The sequence below is a fragment of the Capra hircus genome, chromosome 15, assembly GCF_001704415.2.
Source record: "Capra hircus breed San Clemente chromosome 15, ASM170441v1, whole genome shotgun sequence".
NCBI lineage: Eukaryota > Metazoa > Chordata > Mammalia > Artiodactyla > Bovidae > Capra > Capra hircus.
In genome coordinates this window covers 34,929,553-34,954,984 of record NC_030822.1, presented here as the reverse complement: position 1 = coordinate 34,954,984, position 25,432 = coordinate 34,929,553, and the positions used below count along the sequence as shown (strand labels likewise).

The following is a 25,432-nucleotide window of genomic DNA, read 5'->3' as shown; positions in this document are numbered from 1 at the left end:
TAATCTCATCTTGAGTATTTATACAATAAGAATTAGAAGGTAAACCTACTCACAAAATACATATTCTTTCTGTTTTCGATATGATCTCTACAGTTAAATGATGATCGTTCAGAGACTGGAAAACAGCTTCCCAGTCTGATCTCAGCTACACTATATGTCCTCAGCTCTTACTTTTATGACACAGATTCGCCCACTGAGCTAATGTGAAGTGCTCAACATGGATAGCGGAGCAGGAGTCAGATTGTGAAAGCAGAAAACCTCTGCTCACAGCACTACCCCAACCACTTAGTTTATGCCAGACATCCCTATGGCTTTCAGTCTCTCACAAATTCACTCACCCTTAGCCTGATGCTTAATTTGAGGATGGTTCTCTGAGTTTCCTTCCTACTTCTTAAGTCACTGACTCTATGTCTTAAGACTTTTTTTCTTATAGAAGTTGGACTTATCACGTGTTGCTCATATCACCTGACTAGATTGGCTCATAATTGGATTGATGCAAGTGAACACGACCTGTAGTTCCTGTAGTTTTCATCTAAGGAATCCCAGACTTCATGCATACCACCACCTGCATAAGGCTATGTCCTCTTAACATGTCACTCTCTCCCACTACCATCTCATCCAGCTCACAGGAATAAACCCCTATCTCACACCATCTCTTACATAAAATATTTTATGATATTGATAAATATTTGGGATCATTCTTACTCACACCGCAGTTTGAACCTGGCCTTCTGACTAAATTTCTAATCCAATTCTTATTGTGATGTTAAAGCCAATGCCCTCAGTAAGATCAAAGTTCCAACATCACCATTTGGAGAAACATAGGTTGGAGAAAACTTTCCATGCCTGAAACTGCAGCACAAATCAAAGCCTGTCATTCTGTCTGTGTAAGAGCACAGCTAAACTGGGGTACCTCTGGCAATTGTAAGACCATTGAAACATGAAACAAGTCAGTGGAATCAATAAAGTTCTGCTGATCCCTCTGCCCTGTTGTTGATCTCTGCAAAGTGTCACTACACACACATTCCTCTCAAGTGCTTAGTGAGTAATTAGTTCTTAGCAAATGTCTTGAATTTACTTCATAATGCCTCCCATTTCTCTGGTTTGGTTAATAAATCACTTGCTACTTGCTTTGTTGAAGGCTTTCCACTCAGCTTCCCTTTCCAACTAGAGGGCTTAATGACAAATTAAAACTCCCATTTTAGGAAATCTGCTGAACAAACTCCAAATTAGATTACATAGAATTGTTATTTAGCAAAATCCCCTTTCCATACCTCTAAATCTCACTTTCTCTTCTTTGAAGAAAATTTTCCATCACCATCTACACAGAAAGATTTTTCTTGAGGACTAAGAAACATCTTTCCTAGAATCTTTCCCTAGCCCAAACTCACATAACCGCAGGACAGCAGAGAAGAGAAGGCACAACATTGTAGAAATATTCTCCGAAGATGGAAAGAACATTACTAGTCTCCCTCCCTCAACTTTCTGTATGCTGAGCCCAGAGGTTGTTATGCTGATGAAATCTGTCTCACAGTTCCGCTTGGGAGTTAGGTGGATTGCATTGTGTTTAAGGCCAGAGCCATCTAGGGAGCATCTGTGTTTCCCAGGAAACAGAACATCCAAGCCTTTCTTTTCCAGATGATCAGATCAGATTATAAAGGTGAAGCTAGAGGCTTTTGTTAAAGAGTCAGGGAAGGAAAAAAAAAAGAGTCAGGGTAGGAGTATTTATAGTCTGTATCCTTGAAATTCTTTCTCTATTTTTGTTTTGTTTTCTTTCTAATTCTCCACCTCTCAGAGATGGGACTATTTATCTAAGGGCACCTAACATTTTTAACTTGCAGATACAAGTGCTATGGTTATCTGACATGGATCCCTGTTTCCAAAGCAGCTCCATTTTCCAAGGATCCCAGGATGGATATGCTTTCCCTTTCACGTCCCTGTTTATCCCAGAGTCATTCTGCCTTGTTTACTTTTTCCTGGGACTACACTGTTATACAGGATTTATTGCACATGTCCCCAGACCGCTCACTGTTATGTAGTTGCACAATAATTGGCTTTGTTAGACACTTTGTCTTTTTTTTTTTTAACTTGTGCATGATGTAGCAAGCTGGTAATGGAATTCAATAGGAAATTATACTGGTATCTAGGAGACGTGAATACTAAAGGCAGTTTTTTACCATATGAAGTAATTATATTAAAAAGTCATATACATTAAATATTACTAAACCTCTATCTCCTGTTGTTCTTTGTTGAGAATTTATCAACTGTGCTAATCTCAATGAGGGTTTCCTAGGTGGCTCAGTGGTAAAGAATCCATCTGCCAATGAAGGAAATGCTGGTTCAGTCCCTGAGTCAGGAATATCCACTGGTGGAGGAAATGGCAACCTACTCTAGTATTTTTGCCTGGAAAATCCAATGGACTGAAGAGCCTGGCAGGCTGAAGTCCATGGGACCACAAAAGAGTTCAACATGATTTAGTGACTAAGCAACAAATCTCAGTAAACTGTACTGTTAGAGAGCTCATTTGCATTAAAACCATAATCCTGTCTTCTCTTGGTAACAATACTCTCATATGTAAAGAGTCTACTTATTTGATATAACTTTACCACTCATAGAGTTTACTTACCATGCATCCCAAGACTCTTGAAAAAATGTCTTAAACTTCTATTCCCAGTAAACCAGCCCCAGCCATCATCTAGGGCCTTATATTATGTGGGGATCTGTAGAATTATGGTCTCTATCCATAATTTACTGCAAGATTTGGTCTCCTTATCACCATTCTAAATGCTTCTCTTCTAATCCCACCATATTCAAACAGATCAATTTTCATTTGTAGACACTTCACACAATTAGACTAGATCTACGTTCAATCAACTGCATGCATGCTCTTGATCCTAGTTTGGGAGAGTCTCTCCAAAGTCAACAGTTTTCAAACTTAATGTTCTTCAAAATTACCTGTAGCTCCTGTTAAGACACAGGTTGCCAGTCCATACCTTCAGAATTTCTGATTCACTAAATTTGGAGCAGGGTCCTAATGTGTGCCTTTCTTATGACTTCCCAATTAATGCAAATGTAACTGGTAAAGGAATTACAGTTTAAGAAACACTGTTTTAAGGAAATGAACATTAAAAAAAAATCTTTTGGTTGGGTTTTCCTTATCAAATTGCTCTATGGTCTGCACTTCTGGTGAGTGCTATTGGACAATGTAGCTATCATAAACACCTTTAACATGTTACCTTAAAAACCTAGAGCAGAACAGGATTGCAGCAACTTTCCTTTCCTGAAACCAGCCTTGAATGTTCTTATCTGTCTACAGCTAAAAGTGCTTTAGAGAAACTTTCAATCCATTTCACTCCTTTTAGTTAAATGAAAAATAAAAATAAAACAAGGGAGAAATAAAGGTTTGCAATGTCTTTGTTCCCCCCTAACCAAGGCTAGTTCTCAGCAAGATACAGGAAAAGTCCTGGGTGGTGCATTCTATGGAGCTTACAGCATTGCTATGATGTGTCAACTTGGATAGTCTAAACTATGGTTTGATAGGGGAAAATTGTCCCTTCTATTCCTCTTGAGTTCTTATGGCCAGATGAATAATAAAATTGGCACATAAAGACTAGCAGGAGAAAAGGAAACAAATTTAATCCATGCACATTGAGGTTTTGTAGAAGTAGAACTTAACAAACGGCAAAGCAGGCAGTTTTTATACATATAGAGAAGGAAACTATAAATTTGTGAAGATTTGATAAGACAAAGAAACTTAAAATAATTAATGAGGAATCTAAACAGAGTGTGGGCTTGAAGTAGTAAATTAGAAAAGGAGCAGCATTTCTTTATACAGGCTTCTTGGCCCCAACATCCTGTCTCTGGTGAGGAAGTTGTCATTTTGACATGAGAAACTTATTGTTTGCTCTCATGGAGGGAGAGAGGAGGGTTAAAGTATATCTCTTCCCTTTTTTTTTTTTTTTTTCGAGATCCATCTTTATTCTTTTTAATTTATTTATTTTAATTGGAGGCTAATTACTTTACAATATTGTAGTGGTTTTTGCCATACATAGAGATGGATCAGCTGTGGATGTACATATGTCCTCCTATCCTGAACCCCTCTCCCAATTCTCTTCCCACCCCATCCCTCTGGGTTGTCCCAGAGCACCAGCTTTGAGTGCCCTGCTTCATGCATCAAACTTGCACTGGTCATCTATTTTACATATGGTAATATACATGTTTCAGTGCTATTCTCTCATATCATCCCACCCTTGCCTTCTCCCACATAGTCCAGAAGTCTGTTCTTACATTGTGTCTCTTGCTGTCTTGCATATAGGTTCGTTGTTACCACCTTTCTAAATTCCATATATATTCGTTAATACACTGTACTGGTGTTTCTCTTTCTGACTTATTTCACTCTATATAATAGGCTCCAGTTTCATCCGCCTCATTAGAATTGACTCAAATGTGTTCTTTTTTATAGTTGAGTAATATTCCATTGTGTATGTTACCACAGCTTTACCCATTTGTCTGCCGATGGACATAGAGGTTACTTCCATGGCCAGCTATTGTAAACAGTGCTTCAGTGAACTTTGGGTTACATGTGTTTCTTTCAGTTCTGGTTTCCTCAGTGTGTGTGCTTAGCAAGAGGATTGCTGGGTCATATGGCAGCTCTATTTCCATTTTTAAGGAATCTCCACAAAGAATTGATACTTTTGAGCTGTGGTGTTGGAGAAGACTCTTGACAGTCCCTTGGACTGCAAGGAGATCCAACCAGTCCATTCTAAAGGACACCAGCCCTGGGATTTCTTTGGAGGGAATGATGCTGTAGCTGAAACTCCAGTACTTTGGCCACCTCATGTGAAGAGTTGACTCATTGGAAGACTCTGATTCTGGGAGGGATTGGGGGCAGGAGGAGAAGGGGACGACAGAGGATGAGATGGCTGGATGGCATCACTGACTCAATGGACGTGAGTCTGAGTGAACTCCGGGAGTTGGTGATGGACAGGGAGGCCTGGCGTGCTGCAATTCATAGGGTCACAAAGAGTCGGACATGACTGAGCGACTAAACTGAACACTGTACTCATTTGCATAGTGGCTGTACTAGTTGCATTCCCACCAACTGTGTAAGAGAGCTCCCTTTTCTCTACATCCTCTCCAGCATTTATTATTTGTAGACTTTTTGATGGTTGTCATTCTGACTGGCATGAGATGGTACCTTATTGTGGTTTTGATTTGCATTTCTCTGATGATAATTTTAAGTATCTTTTCATGTGTTTGTTAACCATCTGTATGTTTTCTTTGGATAAATGTCTGTTTAGTTCTTTGGCCCATTTTTAAAATTTCATTGTTTACTTTTTTGGGATTGAGCTGCATAAGCTGCTTGTATATTTTGGAGATTAATTCTTTGTTATTTGTTTCATTTGCTATTATTTTCTCCCATTCTGAAGGCTGCTTGTTTATAGTTTCCTTCATTGTACAAAAGTTTTTAAGTTTAATTAGGTCCCATTTGTTTATTTTTGCTTTTATTTCCATTACTCTGAGAGGTGGGTCATGAAAGTTGAGAGAGTCAATTCCAAGGCAGGTTGATAAGAAGTCCAGGGTACCTGAGGAGGAGAAAGGGGTCTAGGGCTCTAAAGGAGACAGGAGTCTGGAATTCTCAACGAGAAGGAAAGGACAAAGTTTTTTTCTACATCCTTAGTCTTAGAGATTCCCTGGTGGCTCAGAGGTTAAAGCATCTGCCTGCAATGTGAGAGATCTGGGTTCGATCCCTGGGTCGGGAAGATCCCCTGGAGAAGGAAATGGCAACCTACTCCAGTATTCTTGCCTGGAGAATCATGGGGGGAGAATCCCATGGACATAGGAGCCTGGTAGGCTACAGTCCACAGGGTCACAGAGAGTCAGGCACGACTGAGAGACTTCAATTTCACTTTCACTTTCACTTTAGTCTTAGTAAGAGTTATATAACAACAATGTATCCTGCTTGAGGACACATTTCTCCTTCTTGAGAAATTTCAGACTAATCCTATTATCCTAAAATGTATATAATGGGATTGGGTCTGGTAAGATCTTTCTATTATTAATTCTAATCCTGTCATCTTAAAATGTAAATTGTGGGAGGTCTAGTGAGATCTTTACAACCTTGAGACATTCTTTTGATTTATTGTAATAACCAATTGAAAAAGTATGTAATTCCCTTTCCAAAGACTAGCGAGGGGGGCATTCTCTGTCCCCCTACTGATGTTTATGTCAGAAGCTTTCTATCCTTTTTCACTTTAATAAAACTGCTACACAAAAGCTCTTGAGTGATCAAGCCTGGTCTAGATTGTTCTCTATATTTGGGAGTTTCTTTCTGTTTTGCTAGTCATTCATGATATTCATTCATGATAATTGATAACACTGTATTTGCCTTTCTCTGATTTATTTCACTAAGCAAAGTACCCTCCAGGTCCATTGCAGTAAAAAGTTCAGAAATATTACATGTTAAGGTGATATTTAAGATAATGAGTATGTCAAGTCCCTTGCAACAATACAATACTATTTAAAAACAGGCATAGAATTAGAGAAATAAAAAATTGAAACAAATACAAACCTTCCACAAGATAGAAAAAGTTTACCTTGGATCATTCACAGAAAAATTTTGTCTGCAGTTAGCAAACATGAACACATATGTAAAAATTATAAAGAGACCCATGTCATAAGGATGGTGCTGTTAAATAGACATAGAAAGAGCTATCTTGGCTTTCCCCTTTCTAGTTGACAAATCAATGAAAGTGCAATCATATTTGTTCTTCATATAAGCCAGCACATGCAACACACACTTCTTCATGGTCTCCACAGTTCATCTGGAGATACAACTGGACCTTGGGTGGTTGGGCAAAGGTATATATAATCATCCTCATTGTTCACTTACTCACAGGTATTTGATCAAGGCTTGTAACCTATGAATGTCTTCCACACAGGCATTTGGCCACCTTGATCTTTATATCCTTTGTCTTCATGCCATAAATGATGGGATTGAACATTGAGGGTAGAAGAAGGTAGAGATTGGCAAGAAGAATATGGGCATGAGGTGGGATATTGTGACCAAGGCGGTGGGTGAGAGAAGAGAAGAGTGCGGGCACATAAGTGATAAGGATGACAAAGAGGTGGGCTGAGCAGGTGTTAAGGGCTTTGCAGATGGCATCTCGAGAATTGAGACGTATCACGGCCTGCAAGATGAGACCATAAGAGAAGCCAATGAGCACTAAATCAAGCCCCACCACAAGCAGAATCACAAAGAGCCCATAGATCCGGTTAGGCCTGGTGTCATCACAGGCCAGTTTCACCACAGCCATGTGGTCACAGTAGGTATGAGGAATGACCATGTGGCAGAAGGTCAACCTTTGCAGTAGAAGAGGCATGGGCAGGATAAGAATCACCCCCTTGGCTAAAGCCATCAGTCCCAGGCGTCCAACTAAGGAATGGCTCAGAACCGTGTGGTAGCGTAGTGGCTCACACACAGCCACATATCGGTCAAAGGCCATTGCAACAAGTAGGGCTGATCGTACCACGGATGTTCCATGGATGAAAAACATCTGAGTGAAACAGGCATTAACAGCTATGTCCCGATCATTGAACCAGAAGAGGCAAAGGAGCTTAGGCAACAGAGCCAGAGCAGATATAAGGTCAGCCACCATCAGCAGAGCCAGGAGCAGGTACATTGGCGTGTGAAGTGTGGGCTCCATGTGCAGCATGTAAAGGATGGCGCCATTGCTGATGAGGATAGCCAAAAACATGGAGAAGAAAGGAAGAGATAACCACAAGTGCTGTGCCTCTAAGCCAGGTATGCCCATCAAAGTGAAGGTCATAAAGTTGGAGCGGTTGAAGACAGCATAGTAGAAACTGGTGGTGGTTGATAAAGGAAGTTTTGACACTTCCCAATGAGACATGGCAGTGTGCTGTTTTTTCATATCAGTTTGGCTTTCAATGACTTACTTGAGTTGGGGCTCAGAGAAAGACAGAAGAATACCCCTTTGGAAACATGGAGTTTTCAACATGGCTTCAGTTCTATCACAACATCATTTTCACACTCACTTCTTTATGAGCCTCAAGCTTCTTTTCTGTATAAGGAATGTTGTAAGGACTTTAACTCTCACCTCTTCCAGTTCAGCAATTCTCTACATCAAAAATTTCGTCTGAAATTCTGAAAGAATAGGAGAAAAGATTTTCAACCTTGATTAAAAGATGGAAGAACATGATAGAAGAACTGTAATATTCCCATTGGGAAGCTTCCTACAGAGAGGAAATATGCTTACCCTTTATTGCAAGAGTGATGAGTTGTCGGGAGTCTCTGTGTTCTTTATGTTATCCTTCTTTCAGAAATCTAGTCTCTGGTTATGATTCTGTTTCTTCCCACTGGATTCCTCTGTTTTTTTTTTTTTTTTTTTTGGACAAAATGTCATAGATATGTTATCTAAATGAAGACAACATCAGCTTGCTCCTTTTGTAGGATAAGCCCTGACAATTGGCTTTTCTCTTTTTTTGTAATGTGTTTGCCTTGAGCTTTGATTGCCTAGGCATACACTTCAGAGATGGCTATCTCACATAAACACCTTGGCAGCCAGAGGACTAGATGAATAGGGAGGCCAGGTTCCTTTATTTTAGAGTTCTTGGTTGTTTTTGATATCTGGCCATTTGGGTCCTTTGTTTTCCCTATCCCCACACTTTAGATTTCTGCTCCTATGTTTTATTTTTTTTTATTTATTTTATTTTATTAATTTTTTTTTTTGCTCCTATGTTTTAAATTCATCAACAAACAGTGAGCCTACAAAATCCTAAGCCCACACACTTGACTCCAATAAAAGAAGAACCCAAGATCTAGGTGCTACTCATGACCTCACTGTGTCGTCCCAAGTTTGCTATATAATTTCTAGCATTTCTTAGTAATAAATATTCCTCTCCTTCCCCACTTGCTGCAAAGTTTCCTGATGGCTATTGCTGAGGGCATCTTCCATTTATGCCAAGAACTACAAGGACAGGTCCAACTACCACACTGGTTATCCACAGGTAGCGTCAAGTACAAAACAATCTCCTACTCTCTCTCTCAAGCTATGTATTTATGCACTTGATGGACAGTCTTCTGTGGTTTTTCTCCTGATTTGTGCATCTTTCTTTCATTACAGTCAGCCCTCATGAATTGCCTTTAATCATAACTAGTTTAATTCAAATTTGTCCACTGGGCTACTAATTTATTCTTCAGCCATATCATGAAGTGTTTGAAGCATGATCAGTTTGTTCCTGCTTCAGGATATTTGCCCTTACTGTTCAACTTCTCTGTGTACTTTCACATGACCCACTGCCTACCCTTATGTAGGTCTGCAAAAAAAAAAAAACAAAAAAAACAAAAAACTGGTTTATTAAACTTCTGTTTTTATCACAATAACTGTATATCATCTTCTAAAGCAGCCATTTTTCTCTATTCCCTCTCCTGGCTTATTTTCATACTTCATAGAGTCAAAAGAGTGGTTCCCAGTCTTGGTTGCATATTAGGAGAATCTGAAAAGTTTGTAGGCTTCTGATTCCTAGGAAACTTAGGTATATTAAGGAATAGTGAGAAATTCAGTGTGATCTTGCTATCAAGTGAGTGGAGTTCTGGAGACAAGGTTAGAAGTGGATCTATGACTGATAGTTCCTATTACCTAAAATGCTTTCCTAAAATTTACCTAAAATTTCTTTCATTTTTTCCTGAAAACTCAAGAATTATCCTCACCTCATAGTTACCTTCCCTTTCCTGCTGTTGCTCACATCATGGGGTGAGTTTAGTCGCTAAGTTGGGTCCTTGCAACCTCATGGACTCTAACCTGCCAGGCTTCTCTGTCCATAATATTTTCCAGGCAAGAGTACTGGAGTGGGTTGCCATTTCTTTCTTTGGGGGATCTTCCTGACCCAGGGATCAAACTCTGGTCTCCTGCATTGTGGGCAGATTCTTTACCAACTGAGCTACCAGGGAAACCACATCATGCTTCTGTCCATATCTCTGCCCTATTGCGTAGCATTTAAGCTAAGTTTCATTTTCTTAAGCAATTTCTCTACTTAAGCAATACTTATTAAGTATATTATGAGCCAAAACTATGGCTTTTCCAGTAGTTGTCTATGGGTGTGAGAGTTGGATCATAAAGAAGGCTGAGCACTAAAGAACTGATGCTTTCAAATTGTGGTACTGGAGAAGACTCTTGAAGGTCTCTTGGTCTGCAAGGAGATCAAAACAGTCAATCCTAAAGGAAATCAGTTCTGAATATGCATTGGTAGCATTGATGCTGAAGCTGAAGCTCCAATACTTTGGCCACCTGATGAGAATAGCCGACTTATTGGAGAAGACCCTGATGTTGGGAAAGATTAATGGCAAGAGAAGGGCCAACAGAGGATAAGATGGTTGGATGGCATCACCGACTCAATAGACATGAGTTAGAGCAAACTCTGAGAGTTAATGGAGAACAGGGAAGCCTGGTATGCTGCAGTTCATGGGCTCACAAAGAGTCAGACACAATTTACTGACTGTATGATAACAATGAGCTGGGACTTATAAATCAGCCCTACATGCTCATATATAAATACATTTCTACATTATTTGAAAGCCATCTGATTCTTGAAACTTTTATTCTGTTACCTCCTATATACCCTGTAAACCTGTTTACTTTTCTGAAGTGAGGCACTACTTTCAGATATCTGGGGTAGAGGTTGCTAAGTGACTAGCAGATGAATGGCCAGTTCAAAGTAGTGGGTGCTGCAGATGGAAGGCACTTACAGAAGACAATCTGATTAAAAGAAAGGGATTTAGGAGTAGTTCTAATGATTTACATCAGAACTTACCTGAAAAAGTTTTCCCATAGTCTTACCAGCTTCGTTTCTTCTGATAACCAGAGATTGTCATTCCAAAGTCACAATTTGAGTCTGCCTATTTCATGTTTCATAGAACACTATTTTTCTTTTCTGCCATAGTCAAAGGAAAGGGATCTCTTCCAGCCTGGGTCTCCTCCTGTTTCTTTTTCTTGGGGCATAACATATAGCGTCCTTTCTACATGGACTAAGGCTCTGACACAATATAAGCAAAATTTTGGACTCTATGATTTCATCATCCAAGAACTTAGGCACAGCCTGATTCTATAGAGATCAAAGAAAGAGGGAAGGTTAAAAAAAAAAAAAAAAACTAGCTCATTAGAGTATCCCACTGGGCTGGATTCATTCAAAGAACAACATAACCTGAAAAGTAACTCTCAGGGGAAAAGGGATAATTTTGACCATTCCCAGTTTTTATGTAATGTTGGTTTTGTATGACTTAACCTCTATTTGGTGGATGCCTACAGATAGAGCTTTAGCTTTTTAATATAGACTTGTTTGCTATTTCTTTTAAAAAATATTTATTTTTAATTGGAAGATAATTGTTTACAGTGTTGTACTGGGTTCTGCAATACATTAAAAGAATCAGTCATAGGTATCAACAAGACTAAGCTCACTCTGCTCATCACATAAGAGGCCAATGAATTGAATCAGAGATGAAATATTGAGGCAAGGAATACTACTTCATCCTGAGCCAGCTGATTAATGTCGCAAAAAACCATCTTATTGAGGTCTAGAAGTGCTCTTTCTTTATGATCAGAGATGGGAGGGAGGTGAGGAAACAAAGTAAAAAGGCCTTGAATCTTGCAAATATCTCCTGAATGGCAAGCTTTAGGCAGGAGATGTGTGAATTTCTTCCTTCCTGACATCCATAGGTGGACAAAGTCCTGAACCAAGGCTCTTAAGCTTAACACCAAGGCATAGGGGCAGGATTCTCTGAGGAAAGTCATTATATATGACTATAATAACAAAAGCAAGTCAAAGAAACTGTTCCAACTTGGAGTCTGAACTGACTTTTCCTTGCAACAGGTATGCATACATATGTTCCTTCCCTTTCAACCTTCCCACCAACCTTCCCCTCCACCCCACCTCTCTGGGTTGTCACAAAGCATTAGGATGAGCTCCCTGCGTCATACTGCAAATTCCCGTTGGCTTTCTATTTTACGGTAATGTATATGTTTCAGTGCTACTCTCCCAATAGATCTTTGAATAAGGCCATGCTTCAGATGATAATAGTCTAACTCACATAGCCCTTGTACACAACAGTGCTGTGGTGGCTCAGCGGAAAAAGAATCCATCTGCAATGTAGGAGATGTGGCAGTGATCTCTGTGAGGCAGCAGTGAGTGGCGGCAAGAAGCGAGATCTTAAATCCTTGCCCAGCTGTTGAACCTGGGTCCACCTGGATGAAAACCAGGAATCCTAGCCACCAAACCAACAAGGGCTGGAAGCTAGATGCTAATTTTCCCTGGATCTTTGCCCCCAGAGAAAAATGCATTTATCATGAAGACAGAAACTGTAAATGCTGGTACAAAGTTTATTATAAGAGATACAGCGCAACAGCAAGTAGGAGAGCACACAGAGAAGCAGTTTGTTTAGGTGAGGTAGAAGCAAGGCAGAGATGCATACCTGGAGAGAAAGGGTGTAGGTGTCCCCTCTAGTGAGGAAGAGCATAGCAAAGAGACAGTTAACTCTTTTATATTGAAGGAGGAAACAGACAGAACAGGCTCCATCTTGAAAGCAGGCCTCCATCTTGGGCCGGACTGTGGACTTTGAGCTATATGCCCAGTATCTATGGAAGCAACATACCAACTGGAAAACCAGAACCCCCCCCCAAATGGAAGAGTCCCAGGGCTTGTACCTAGACTCTCTGTAGCCTAAAAAAATACCTTAATTATCTGTGTAATCAAATACAATCATAAATTCTATTATGCTTATTGGGGTATGACCACAGGCCTACTGATAACTCTCCATTGTTAACTACTTAGGCTTGTTGCTACTGCTGCTGCTCAGTCGCTTCAGTCGTGTCCAACTCTGTGCGACCCCATAGATGGCCACACACCAGGATCCCCCGTCCCTGGGATTCTCCAGCCAAGAACACTGGAGTGGGTTGCCATTTCCTTCTCCAATGCATGAAAGTGAAAAGTGAAAGTGAAGTCGCTCAGTCTTGTCCAACTCTTCAGAACCCCATGGACTGCAGCCTACCAGGCTCCTCCACCCATGGGATTTTCCAAGCAAGAATACTGGAGTGGGGTGCCATTGAATCATGGGTTAACTTTGATTGTATCTTTCTTTTCCATGGGGCTTCCCAGGTGGCGCTAGTGGTAAAAGAACCCACCTGCCAATGCAGGAGATGTAAGAGACGTGGATTCAATCCCTGGGTTGGGAAGATCCCCTGGAGGTGGGCATGGCAAACCACTCCAGTATTCTTGCCCAGAGATTCCCATGAACAGAGGAGCTTGGCAGACTACAGTCCATGGGGTCACAAAGAGTCGGACATGACTTAGCACTGCACCATCCACTGTCATAGGCCTGGGCTGACTCCCACAGCATTCAGTGCTATTGCTATTTGTTTTTCCTTTGTTCAGACTGGTTTCAGGGAATTTGGAGAGGTGGGTTTGGGCACATACACTTAGGGTATATAAGGTTTTCACAAAAACTGGTCAGGGTCCTTGGCTAAGAGGAGACTTTGCCTTGGGCCCACCAGTATAATAAACTGCATTCCACTATCTGCACTGTCCTTCTGAGTGTTTGTTTCCTGGAATGAACATGGCTACAACAATATAAGGCAATTCTTCTGACTTTGCCTTCCTTCAGGCCAGTTATCTGGTTTCTTTTTCCACACCTGCCCTGCCCTGGAACTCTCTCTTAGGGTGCACATGCACCCCAAAGCCAAGATGGATCTTGAAGTGAAGGCTTCTGGCAGGAACAAGACTCATTATGGCCTGGCATTATGCCTTGGCTTTTGACTCCAAGGAGCCTTTCTGTGCATGTATACTGTCTCCCTTACCTTTTACTCAGAAGAATCTGTGCCCCTCTTTGTCCTTGCCATGATTATTCCCCTGAGGTGTAAACAAGAGACAAAGACTAGCTATTTACCCTGTTCTGCTTTATTGACTATGCCAAAGCCTTTGACTGTGTGGATCACAATAAAGTGTGGAAAATTCTGAAAGAGATGGGAATACCAGACCACCTGACCTGCCTCTTGAGAAATCTGTATGCAGGTCAGGAAGCAACAGTTAGAACTGGACATGGAACAACAGACTGGTTCCAAACAGGAAAAGAAGTACGTCAAGGCTGTATATTGTCATCCTGCCTATTTAACTTATATGCAGAGTACATCATGAGAAATGCTGGACTGGAAGAAACACAAGCTGGAATCAAGATTGCCGGGAGAAATATTAATCACCTCAGATATGCAGATGACACCACCCTTATGGCAGAAAGTGAAGAGGAGCTAAAAAGCCACTTGAAGAAAGTGAAAGAGGAGAGCAAAAAAGTTGGCCTAAAGCTCAACATTCAGAAAACGAAGATCGTGGCGTCCGGTCCCATCACTTCATGGCAAAGAGATGGGGAAAGAGAGGAAACAGTGTCAGACTTCATTTTGGGGGGCTCCAGAATCATGGCAGATGGTGACTGCAGCCATGAAATTAAAAGACCCTTGCTCCTTGGAAGAAAAGTTATGACCAACCTAGATAGCATATTCAAAAGCAGAGACATTACTTTGCCGACTAAGGTCCATCTAGTCAAGGCTATGGTTTTCCCAGTAGTCATATATGGATGTGAGAGTTGGACTGTGAAGAAGGCTGAGCGCCGAAGAATTGATGCTTTTGAACTGTGGTGCTGGAGAAGACTCTTGAGAGTCCCTTAGACTGCAAGGAGATCCAACCAGTCCATTCTGAAGGAGATCAGCCTTGGGATTTCTTTGGAGGGAATGATGCTAAAGCTGAAACTCCAGTACTTTGGCCACCTCATGCGAAGAGTTGACTCATTGGAAAAGACTCTGATGCTGGGAAGGATTGGGGGCAGGAGAAGAAGGGGACGACAGAGGATGAGTTGCCTGGATGGCATCACGGACTCGATGGACATGAGTCTGAGTGAACTCCGGAAGATGCTGATGAACAGGGAGGCCTGGCATGCTGCGATTCATGGGGTCGCAGAGTCAGACACGACTGAGTGACTGACTTGAACTGAACTGAACTGTTGTTACTTTCATTCCTAAATGTGGAGCTGGTTGTAAATTCCTCAGCTGGAACACACATATCTCTTATCTCAGGAAATGCGAAGAAGAGGCTGGCTGATTGGGAATTTTCAACCTGGAGCCTGTCTATCTCCTACCCAGGAGGAGCTGAAGGTTCCAACCCTGGGCTGGGAAGATCCCCTGGAGAAGGAAATGGCAACCACTTCAGTATTCCTGCCTAGGAAATCCCGTGGACAAAGGAGCCTGCCAGGTTACAGTCCATGGGGTCACAAAGAGTCAGACATGGCTGAGCCACCAAACAGCTAATGGCAACAAAATATGCCACTTTAAAATTCTAAAAACACAATACATAACAAGATCCTGGAACAAATATATGTCTATCAATAGATGACTGCTGAAATAAACGTTGACAAACATCTACAGGAATGCTATAGAATCATGAAATGGAATAAAATAGGTCTACCTATGCTCATATGGAATGATTGCTAAGAGATATTATTAAATAAACAAATTTTTAAAACATACTTATGTGTTATCATTTATGTTTTTCATCTGTAATGCTGTCAACAAGTTATCTCTTGTTTAGTTTTCCAATGCATGCATTTTTTTCCATAGAAGACATGTAAAGATACCTGTCTTATCTTTTTCCTTTCTTTTTTATTTTTTAAGTTATGAAAGTATGATAACACATTTACAGAAGACTTGGAAAATACAGAACAAAGTTACATATAGTGACACCTTTTCTTAAAATGCATTTTTCTTAAGTTCATTTAGTAAATAGCTAAAATTAGAATATTCTATGAACAGATTTATGGTGGTTGCTGAGCTGTAACATCTATCCAGATTTTCATGTCCTAATCCTAGTTTTCAAGATTCCAATTTATCTAAACAACACAATCTGGTTACAGTATAGTGGACAAGACTGTTGTGATGCTTTGTGGTATTAAATATAAAAATAATATCTTTGGACTATTTAAACACAAAATTAATTGGTTTTACCATTAATATATTTAAGCAAGAGCAGACTCTTCAAATATGTAGGGTAAGGAGACAATTCAAATTGGAATCATTTTTATTTTTCACCTATCAGCAATTACTGAAACTTTTTCTGATGAAATTCCAGGTATATAGCTCAGAAATCCACAGTGGAACTTCCCTGAAATCAGGCCACTTCTGAAATAGCTCAACAACAGTTCAACTGATGTTGACAGACCGCAAAATCTGCCAAACTCTGATGTGGTTTTCTTTCATTGCGGTCAGCAGTGTTTTGCATGACCTATGTGAATATTCCTCTTATTCTTCTGATATCAACTATTTGAATTAATATTTACATATTCAGTTATGGTCCTCTGCCCATTCTTGACAAAGAATCAAATTTGTAGCTTCTTCCATAGAGCTATAATATATAAACTCTGAAAACTTGCTAATAATTCCCAGAATTATAATAGGACGTCTGTTTGGATAGATCTTTATCAGCTCAGTTCAGCTTAGTCACTCAGTTGTGTCTGACTCTTTATGACCCCATGGACTGCAGCACTCCAGGCTTCCCTGTCCATCACCAACTTCCAGAGCTTCCTCAAACTCATGTCCATTGAGCCGGTGATGCCATCCAACTATCTGATCCTGTCATCCCCTTCTTCTCCTGCCTTAAATCTTTCCCAGCATCAGGGTCTTTTCCAATGAGTCAGTTCTTCGCATCAAGTGGCCAAAGTATTGGAGTTTCAGTTTCAGCATCAGTCCTTCCAATGAATATTCAGAACTGATTTCCTTTAGGATGGACTGGTTGGTTCTCCTTGCAGTCCAAGGGACTGTCAAGAATCTTCTCCAACACTACAGTACAAAAGTATCAATTCTTCTTTATATAGTCCAGCTCTCACTTTCATACATGACTTTGACTAGACTGGCCTTTGTCGGCAAAGTAATGTCTCTGCTTTTCAACATGCTGTCTAGGTAGGTCATAGCTTTTCTTTTTTTTTGTTTTGTTTTTGTCTCTTTTTTTTTTTATTTTTATTTTTACTTTATTTTACTTTACAATACTGTATTGGTTTTGCCATACATTGACATGAATCCACCACGGGTGTACATGCGATCCCAAACATGAACCCCCCTCCCACCTCCCTCCCCACAACATCCCTCTGGGTCATCCCCGTGCACCAGCCCCAAGCATGCTGTATCCTGCATCGGATATAGACTGGTGATTTGATTCTTACATGATAGGATACATGTTTCAATGCCATTCTCCCAAATTATCCCACCCTCTCCCTCTGAGTCCAAAAGTCCGCTATACACATCTGTGTCTTTTCTTCCAAGAAGCAAGCATCTTTTAATTTCACTGCTGCAGTCACCATCTGCAGTGATTTTGGAGCCTAAAAAACAGTCTGTGACTGTTTCCATTGTTTCCCCATCTATTTGCCATGAAGTGATGGGATCAAATGCCATCATCTTAGTTTTCTGAATGTTGAGTTTTAAGCCAACTCTTTTACTCTCCTCTTTCACTTTCATCAAGAGGCTCTTTGGTTCCTCTTCAGTTTCTGCCATAAGGGTGGTATCATCTGCGTATCTGAGGCTATCTTGATCCCAGCTTGTGCTTCATCCATCATCCATTCTACATGATGTACTCTGCATAGAAATTAAATAAGCAGAATGACAATATACAGCCTTGACGTACCCCTTTCCCTATTTGGAACCATTCTTGTTCCATGTCCAGTTCTAACTATAGCTTTTTTAAATCTGCATACAGGTTTCTCCAGAGGCAGGTAAGGAGGTCTGGTAGCCCCATCTCTTGAAGAATTTTCCAGTTTGCTGTGATCCACACAGTCAAAGGCTTTGACATAATTAATAAAGGAGAAGCAGAAGTTTTTCTGGAATTCTCTTGCTTTTTAGTTGTCAGTTCACGTACTATTGAAGCCTTGCTTGGAGAATTTTGAGCATTACTTTGCTAGTGTGTGAGATGAGTGCAATTGTGTGGTAGTTTGAACATTTTTGGCATTGCCTTTTTTGGGGGATTGGAATGAAAACTGACCTTTTCCAGTCTTGTGGCCACTGCTGAATTTTCCAAATTTCCTGGCATATTGAGTGCAGTACTTTCAGAGCATCATCTTTTAGGATTTGAAATAGCTCAACTGGAATTCCATCACCTCCTCTAGCTTCATTCGTAGTGATGCTTCCTAAGGCCCATGTGACTTTGCATTCCAGGATGTCTGGCTCTAGGTGAGTAATCACACCATCGTGGTTATCTGGGTCATGAAGATCTCTTTTGAATAGTTCTTCTATGTATTCTTGCCACCTGTTCTTAATATCTTCTGCTTCTGTTAGGTCCATACCATTTCTGTCCTTTATTGTGCCTGTATTTGCAAAAAATGTTCCCTTGATGTCTCTTATTTTCTTGAAGAGATCTCTAGTCTTTCACATTCTATTATTTTCCTCTATTTCTTTGCATTGATCACTGAAAGCCTTATAAATGTGAACAAATGAAGAGACAAAGAAAAATAAAACAATGTTTGTCTGAAGCTGAAGTATTCACCACCTGAATAATAGGCCCTCAGTCAGTTGCACATATGTAAATTATCAGACTCCAAAATTTAGATCTAAATATACAGACCTACCTGCAGACATCATTGACACAGAATTGAATATTGAAATGTTTTGATAGAGTTGTTAACAAAGAATGCAATGAGATACATGGCTAGATAAATACATATTTTTCTCTAAAGTTAAATAAAGTAAAGCTGAGAAGTTATGAATATGGTAGATTACTCTCAGATGTGTTGGTTTATTAAAAGAACAACAGGGACTAACATTTTAAGAAAAGAACTTCTGAGCAGTATTATTTTAAGTAAAGGCATAGAAAACCTATCTAAAAATCTATGTTAAACTGATGATAGGTTTATTTGGAAAAAACACATTCAGTCACATGATATGAAATTTAATACCTCACAAACAGAAATAAACTATTATTTTAAACTACAAACTAAAACCAGTAAACTTAGAAAGCTTCATTTGACACTAATGGATAGGAGGAAGAGAATACCACCAAGCTTCCAACAAAGAAATCAGCTCTCCTGCATATACATGGGAGATTCTCAGGAGAGGCATGTGGAGTGGTATTTTTATTTTATCAAAATGGAGCATGAGCTCCAATTGGGAAAGATTTCTCAATGGAGAAAAAATACAAGAAGCACTTCAGGTGAAAGAACCCTGCAGCAGTGGAGGAAACATTGTCCTGCTCAATACAGGAAGTCTGTGACTGGCAACCTGATAATACAAAGGGAAGGGGAATATAGCCTTATTTGTCTTTAATTTTCATTTGAAGTAGGTCTGTTTTTGTCTCATGTATGGTGAAGAAGAATGAATTATACATAGGGAAGTGTTGCTGACCAAAGAGCCAAAGTAGAAAAGTTCAGGACTCGATGAATCAAATGAAAACAAAGAAAAATGCTCCTTGGTCTTGTCAAGAGGCAGAAAAGGGAATTCACAATTGGCAACAAAGAGAGAAGTTTTTAAAATCCTGCTGCACATAAAAGTTCAAAGTTAAATAAATATGAAGAATTGATGCTTTTGAACGGTGGTGTTGGAGAAGATTCTTGAGAGTCCCTTGGACTGCAAGGAGATCCAACCAGTCCATTCTGAAGGAGATCAGCCTTGTGATTTCTTTGGAAGGAATGATGCTAAAGCTGAAACTCCAGTACTTTGGCCACCTCATGTGAAGAGTTGACTCATTGGAAAAGACTCTGATGCTGGGAGGGATTGGGGGTAGGAGGAAAAGGGGACAACAGAGGATGAGATGGCTGGATGGCATCACTGACTTGATGGACATGAGTCTCAGTGAACTCTGGGAGATGGTGATAGACAGGGAGGCCTGGCGTGCTGTGATTCATGCGGTCACAAAGAGCTGGACACGACTGAGTGACTGAACTGTATTTATGAAAAGAGGAATCATATCTAGATGCTTGTATCTATATGCTTACTTTAAATAGCAAAGTAATTACAGTTAGTTAATTATGCATAAAATCTATTTAAAGGGCTTACTTCCAGGGACCAGTTTCATGTAAAAGGAGAAGGAAGACTTTTACACTTCATTGTGTATCTTATCACATTTGTTTGCTTTACAAAGTGTATGTATTATTTTAACAACAAAAATAGAAATAACAACAATAGTAAGTAGCAATCTTTATTTCATTCTATGTAAAAGAGAAGACAAAAAGAAGAATTGAGAAGAACTATACACATCTATAGAAGCTCTTGTCTTTCTAGGAACACTTTTAAATATTTTAAGAAGAATACTTTTTAGTAGTTATAGTTATGGATGTTAAACCATGTTAATGAGATAAAATTTTATTTGAAGTTGAAAAATTAAAATAATGAATCTGTTGGATGAACTCAAGGTGTGAGCCCTTCTTAATCTCAAAGAAAGTTCACAGCTTATGGTGAGGCCGCCTGCACGCTCACTTGCTCAGTTGTGTTCAACTCTTTGTGACCCCATAGACTGTAGCCCACCAAGTTGCTCTGTCATGGAGTTTTCCAGGAAAGAATACTGGGGTGGGTTGCTATTTCCTATTCCAGGGGATCTTTCTGACCCAGGAATTGAAACTGCATCTCTTGTGTCTCCTGCATTAGCAGGCAGATTCTTTACTGCTGTGCCACCTGGGAAGCCTGTGAGGCCTTGGTCGTGCAGATTTTTACGTTAGACAGTTCTTGCACACCATCCACAATCCTCTTGTATTCATTCAAGCAGTGCTGCTGTGACCAGTTCCTAGCAGGTATAATCAGCCAGTCAAGCTCAGGTCATGCCTAGTAATGTGGAACATCTTGCCATGGGGCTTCCCCAAGTCCATGGATAACCCTAGCAAACAGCTCTGCTGTCATGTGTAAGTACCTGGAGTTAACACCTGTTGGGCAGGCCAGGAACCCTGTTTGAGCCATTGGGAGAAGTCTTTTCATCCCCTGGGGATGAAATACTCTGATGTATTTCAGAAGGCTCTTTAGATGGTTCTGGCAGGGCTGGATAATAGTCTCCACTAACAATGTGCAACAGGACCAAAAAATCCTGGCTTTTCCTCTTTCCTGTTTCACTCTATTTTACAAAGGCCCATATTTTGTGACTACATACCTAAATGAGCTGCCAGTATGCAAGCTTTTGTCTCAGGCCTGTTTTCTGGGGAATCTAGATTTATATTCCCCAATGTTACAAAATCTTTTGCTCCAATACCTGAAAGTCTAGTCAGGTGTTGCCTCCATGAAAATTTATTACGAGATACTTATTTATATATTTACTATTATATAATTATTTTCTAATTGTTTATATTTTAGGAGCTTGAGACTATTGCTAGGCATATTTGCTGTTTAGTTGCTCAATTGTGTCTGACTTTGTGACTCCATGGCCTGTAGCCCACCAGAACCCTCTCCATAGGATTCTCCAGGCAAGAATACTGGAGTGGGTTGCCATTTCTTCCTCCAGCGGATCTTCCCATACCAGGGATTGAAGTCTCTTGCATTGCAGGCAGATTCTTTACCTTAAGTTCTCCATAAAATGGAGATGATAGAAGGGTAGTCATCTCTGTATTAACTCAAATCCGAATACCTAGCAGACAGAAAGCGATTTAAACTTGACCATGATACAAAACATGTGAACATTTTTCTAGCTTTGCATGGCTAGAAACAATTCTATAGACATGAGAAAAATAATAGTTTATATCTATGTCATATACTATCTTGTTAGCAAGTTTACAGGAGATGAATCAAGCTGATCTTACAGTAGAAACAATAAAACACTCTTAAATAAGAAGAAAACAGGCCAAGAGAAAAAACACAGATCGAGTCAGACTTGCTTCTTTTTCTGAGTTTCTCAGCTCTCTGTTTTCTCAGAATCATCTGCTGTTGACAGCTTTCCTGCCACGATTTTCCCAATATGCATTTTATTCCCAAGTTAATAAATGTTTTGCTCATAATTTCAGTAAAAACAGACTTCTTATTTTTATAAAATATCCAGTCATAAAGCAAAAGGAAGAAAATAAATATGAGAGATAAGCAATATTTTATTATGCAGATCTCTGCTTCTGTAACTCATTAAATCAGACAGAGATCTCAGCAAAATTAAGTTTTGTGCTGCCACAGCCCCTCCAGCTAATGAGTGCCTCAGGGTCCTTCACAAACTGCTACTTATTTGTCAATTAAATGTTTAATCATAAAATATTATGCTGAGTAATTTGTGCATGTGTGTGTTTAATCTTCAAGTTTGTGGTGTCAGATGGGCAGTACTCTGCACCTCAACCATTTTTTCTCCTGTAAGCTTTCCTTCATCTCTAGTTCTCCATTTGTAGAAGAAATATTTCCTAGTAAGCCTCATATTTTTTTCCTCCTGAAGGTTGTGCCCATTATTTCAAGCTTTGAAATATTCCATCTTTCACAGCCCTTGTTAATGAATTGTTCAATATACTGGATTGAACAATATAATGAATTGTTCAAAGAACAATATGTATAATTGTTCAATAAATAATTTATTAGTATTTATTACAGCTGGTATCACTCTCTGGAGGAGTATCATTTATTTCTCTCTAGATTAGTGTTTTAAGAGTCTCCTTTTAGGGAATTCCCTGGTGATCTGTTGGTTAGGGTTCTGCGCATCCACTGCGGAGGGTATGGGTTCAATCTTTGGTCAGAAAACTAAGATCCCACATGCTGCGAGGCATGCCCCCCCCCAAAAAAAAGTCTCCTTTAAATGATAGCTATGTGGCTTCAAGGGTGTCTTTTCACTGAACTTTGTCTTTAAATATTAGTTCTACAATATAATGACCAACCCTAGAATTTGGGGACTTCATACATCTTGAAAGATTTGCACTATATCCTAAATCATTGTCTGAAAGTGATAATATCCTCTGAACTTTATGAATTCTTAAGTTTAGGCACAAGATCTGAGCTCTACAAACTGTGCGAGAACTTGTTTCCATGTTGCCAGAGAAATTGTCTTTCACAGGTCTATAGCCAATGACTTCCAGTATAAAACTGACTTATAACTACAAGCAGTAAGAAAATATTCTCAAAATTTTCTCAGTAAGAGATTCTTAAGAAACACTGGAATTAGTAGAGACAAGCAAGAGGGTTGACAACAAGAATTTTTTTAAATGTGAAATTAGTTTAAAGGCATATCCACCTTTTTAAGCTTAGGAGCTTCCCATTTCTCCTTTTCCACTGGAATTTCTCTAGGAATTGAGAATTATGTTTCTTGTCCATATTCCCCCTAGTTCTACAAAAAAGCAAGTTCTATAAACCAAACATTAAGTCTCCTGCAGCAGGTATAATAAATTAGTGTACTTTCCCTGACCTGCTCATTCACCCTCAAATAATCTTAACCTCTTCCCACACAACTTGACCAGCCTTGGCAAAGTGGTTGTTTTTGTTTTAGTCACTAAGTCATGTCTTACTCTTTGTGACCTTATGGACTGCAGCATGCCAGGCTCCTCTGTCCATGGGATTTCCCAAGCAAGAAAACTGGAGTGGTTTGCCCTTTCCTTCTCCTGGCAAAGTGGTAGACAAGTTCTACCACTATTCTCTTCTACCAATATTCTCTTTATTTGGAAACATTCCACCTCATGTTATTTGCATTTAGTGTGTGTTGTTCAAAGTTCTCTTATGTACATCGTCACATTCAGTTTTCCCAATTGCCGTGTCAGGATGGAGAGAATATGTGATTTTTTCATTTAATGTGAGACTGTAGCCTTGCTTTGGAAATAGTGAGAGTAAGTTCTCCTGTATCTTAGACTCTCAATTTAAGAATTTTGGCAGATAATTTGTAATATGACATATTTCTTCCATGAGCTAATTCCTCAAGGAACTTCATTTATGTTGATATTTTTTATTTTCCTATAACCAGCAGTGCCAGATAATCAGACAGGTTTCTGACCATAGGTAATATTTATGGGCTCCTTCCTCCAGCACCCATATTTTGTCAATTTGTCCCGAAACTCTTTGGTTTTCACTGCATAAATAATAGGGTTGATCATTGGAGGTACAAGGAAGTAGAGGCTGCCAAGAATTGTGTGCACATGAGGTGGGATTCCCTGCCCAAAGTGATGAGTGAGAAAAGAAAACAGGGAGGGAGTATAAGAGGTAAGCATGACACAGATATGTGTGGTGCAGGTATTTACTGCTTTTTGGTGAGCTTTCATAGAAGAGAGCCACATTACAGCCCGGATGATCAGCACATAAGATGAGGCAATAGCTGAGATGTCTACCCCAACAACCAACAAGGCCACCACCAGACCATACACCCTGTTGACCGTGGTGTCCACACACACCATCTTCACCACAGCCATGTGCTCACAGTAGGTGGTGGGGATGACATGCTTGGCATGAAAGGGCATCTTCTGGAGGAGGATGGGCATGGGGAGAATGAGCAGGACAGCTCTCACTAAACTCACAAGGCCGATGAGCCCGATGCGGCTGTTGGAAAGGATGGTGGCATAGCGCAGGGGCTCACAGATGGCCACATAGCGGTCAAAGGCCATGGACATGAGGATGGCAGACTGCAAGGCAGAGATGGAGTGGAGGAAGAACAGCTGGACCAGGCAGCCCTCAAAGCTGATGTCAGTCTGCTCAAACCAGAAGATGCACAGCACCTTGGGGATGGTGGTTGTGGACATGCCCAGGTCCATGAGGGCCAGCATGCCAAGGAGCAGGAACATGGGCTTATGCAGGGAGCACTCTGTGGAGACGGTGAAGAGGATGGTGCAGTTCCCCAGGATGGTGACAAAGTACATGGAAGCGAAAGGAATAGAGATCCACTTGTGTTTGTCCTCCATCCCAGGAATGCCTTGGAGAAGGAAGAAAGAGGGGTGGCCCTGGGAGGCATTGCAGTCAGTCATGCTGGCCCCCTGGTGGAGCACCTGAAAAGAGCGATTCAGAAACAGCTGAGCCTGGACTTTAAAAAGAATCAAGATTTTCAAAGTAGAAATAAAAGTTGGAATTTTAAGATACACAAAAATAATCGTGGGGGAGGTTGGACAAAGACAATCAAAAGGTACAAAGTTTCTGTTATAATTAGTACTAGGGATGTAATGTGCAATAATGATAAATATGTATGACAGTTAAGAGTAAATCCTAAGAGTTCTTATCAAAAGGAAAAATATTTTTTCTATTTCTTTAAAATTTTGTTTATGCATGAGATGTTGGATGTTCACAAACCTTAGTGTGATAATCATTTCATGAGGTATATAAGTTAAATTATGCTATACTCTTTAAACTTATACAGGTGCTGTATATCAACTAAATCTCAATAAAACTGAAAAAAAGAGAATATTTTCAAAACCACCACAGACTGTTTGACTTCCATTTGATCAGAATTGTAGGTTTCCACAGTGTTTTCCAAAGTTCAACACTGA

General features: G+C 40.0%; 2 protein-coding genes across 2 annotated transcripts; both read right to left on the bottom strand.

Moving 5' to 3' along the window:
* On the bottom strand, window positions 6,921-7,910 carry LOC102182689 (putative olfactory receptor 52P1). Its single transcript, XM_005701485.2, has one exon. The coding sequence runs from the start codon at window positions 7,908-7,910 to the stop codon at window positions 6,921-6,923; it is 990 nt and encodes a 329-aa protein (XP_005701542.2).
* Window positions 23,939-24,916, bottom strand: LOC102182401 (olfactory receptor 52E4-like). The gene has a single exon (XM_005701484.2). It carries the CDS (start codon window positions 24,914-24,916, stop codon window positions 23,939-23,941), a length of 978 nt encoding a protein of 325 aa, XP_005701541.2.

What these genes read in the sequence shown, in the direction of transcription:
- LOC102182689 (XM_005701485.2), bottom strand. Translation starts at nt 7,910, where the DNA reads ATGTCTCATTGGGAAGTGTCAAAACTTCCTTTATCAACCACCACCAGT.
- LOC102182401 (XM_005701484.2), bottom strand. Translation starts at nt 24,916, where the DNA reads ATGACTGACTGCAATGCCTCCCAGGGCCACCCCTCTTTCTTCCTTCTC.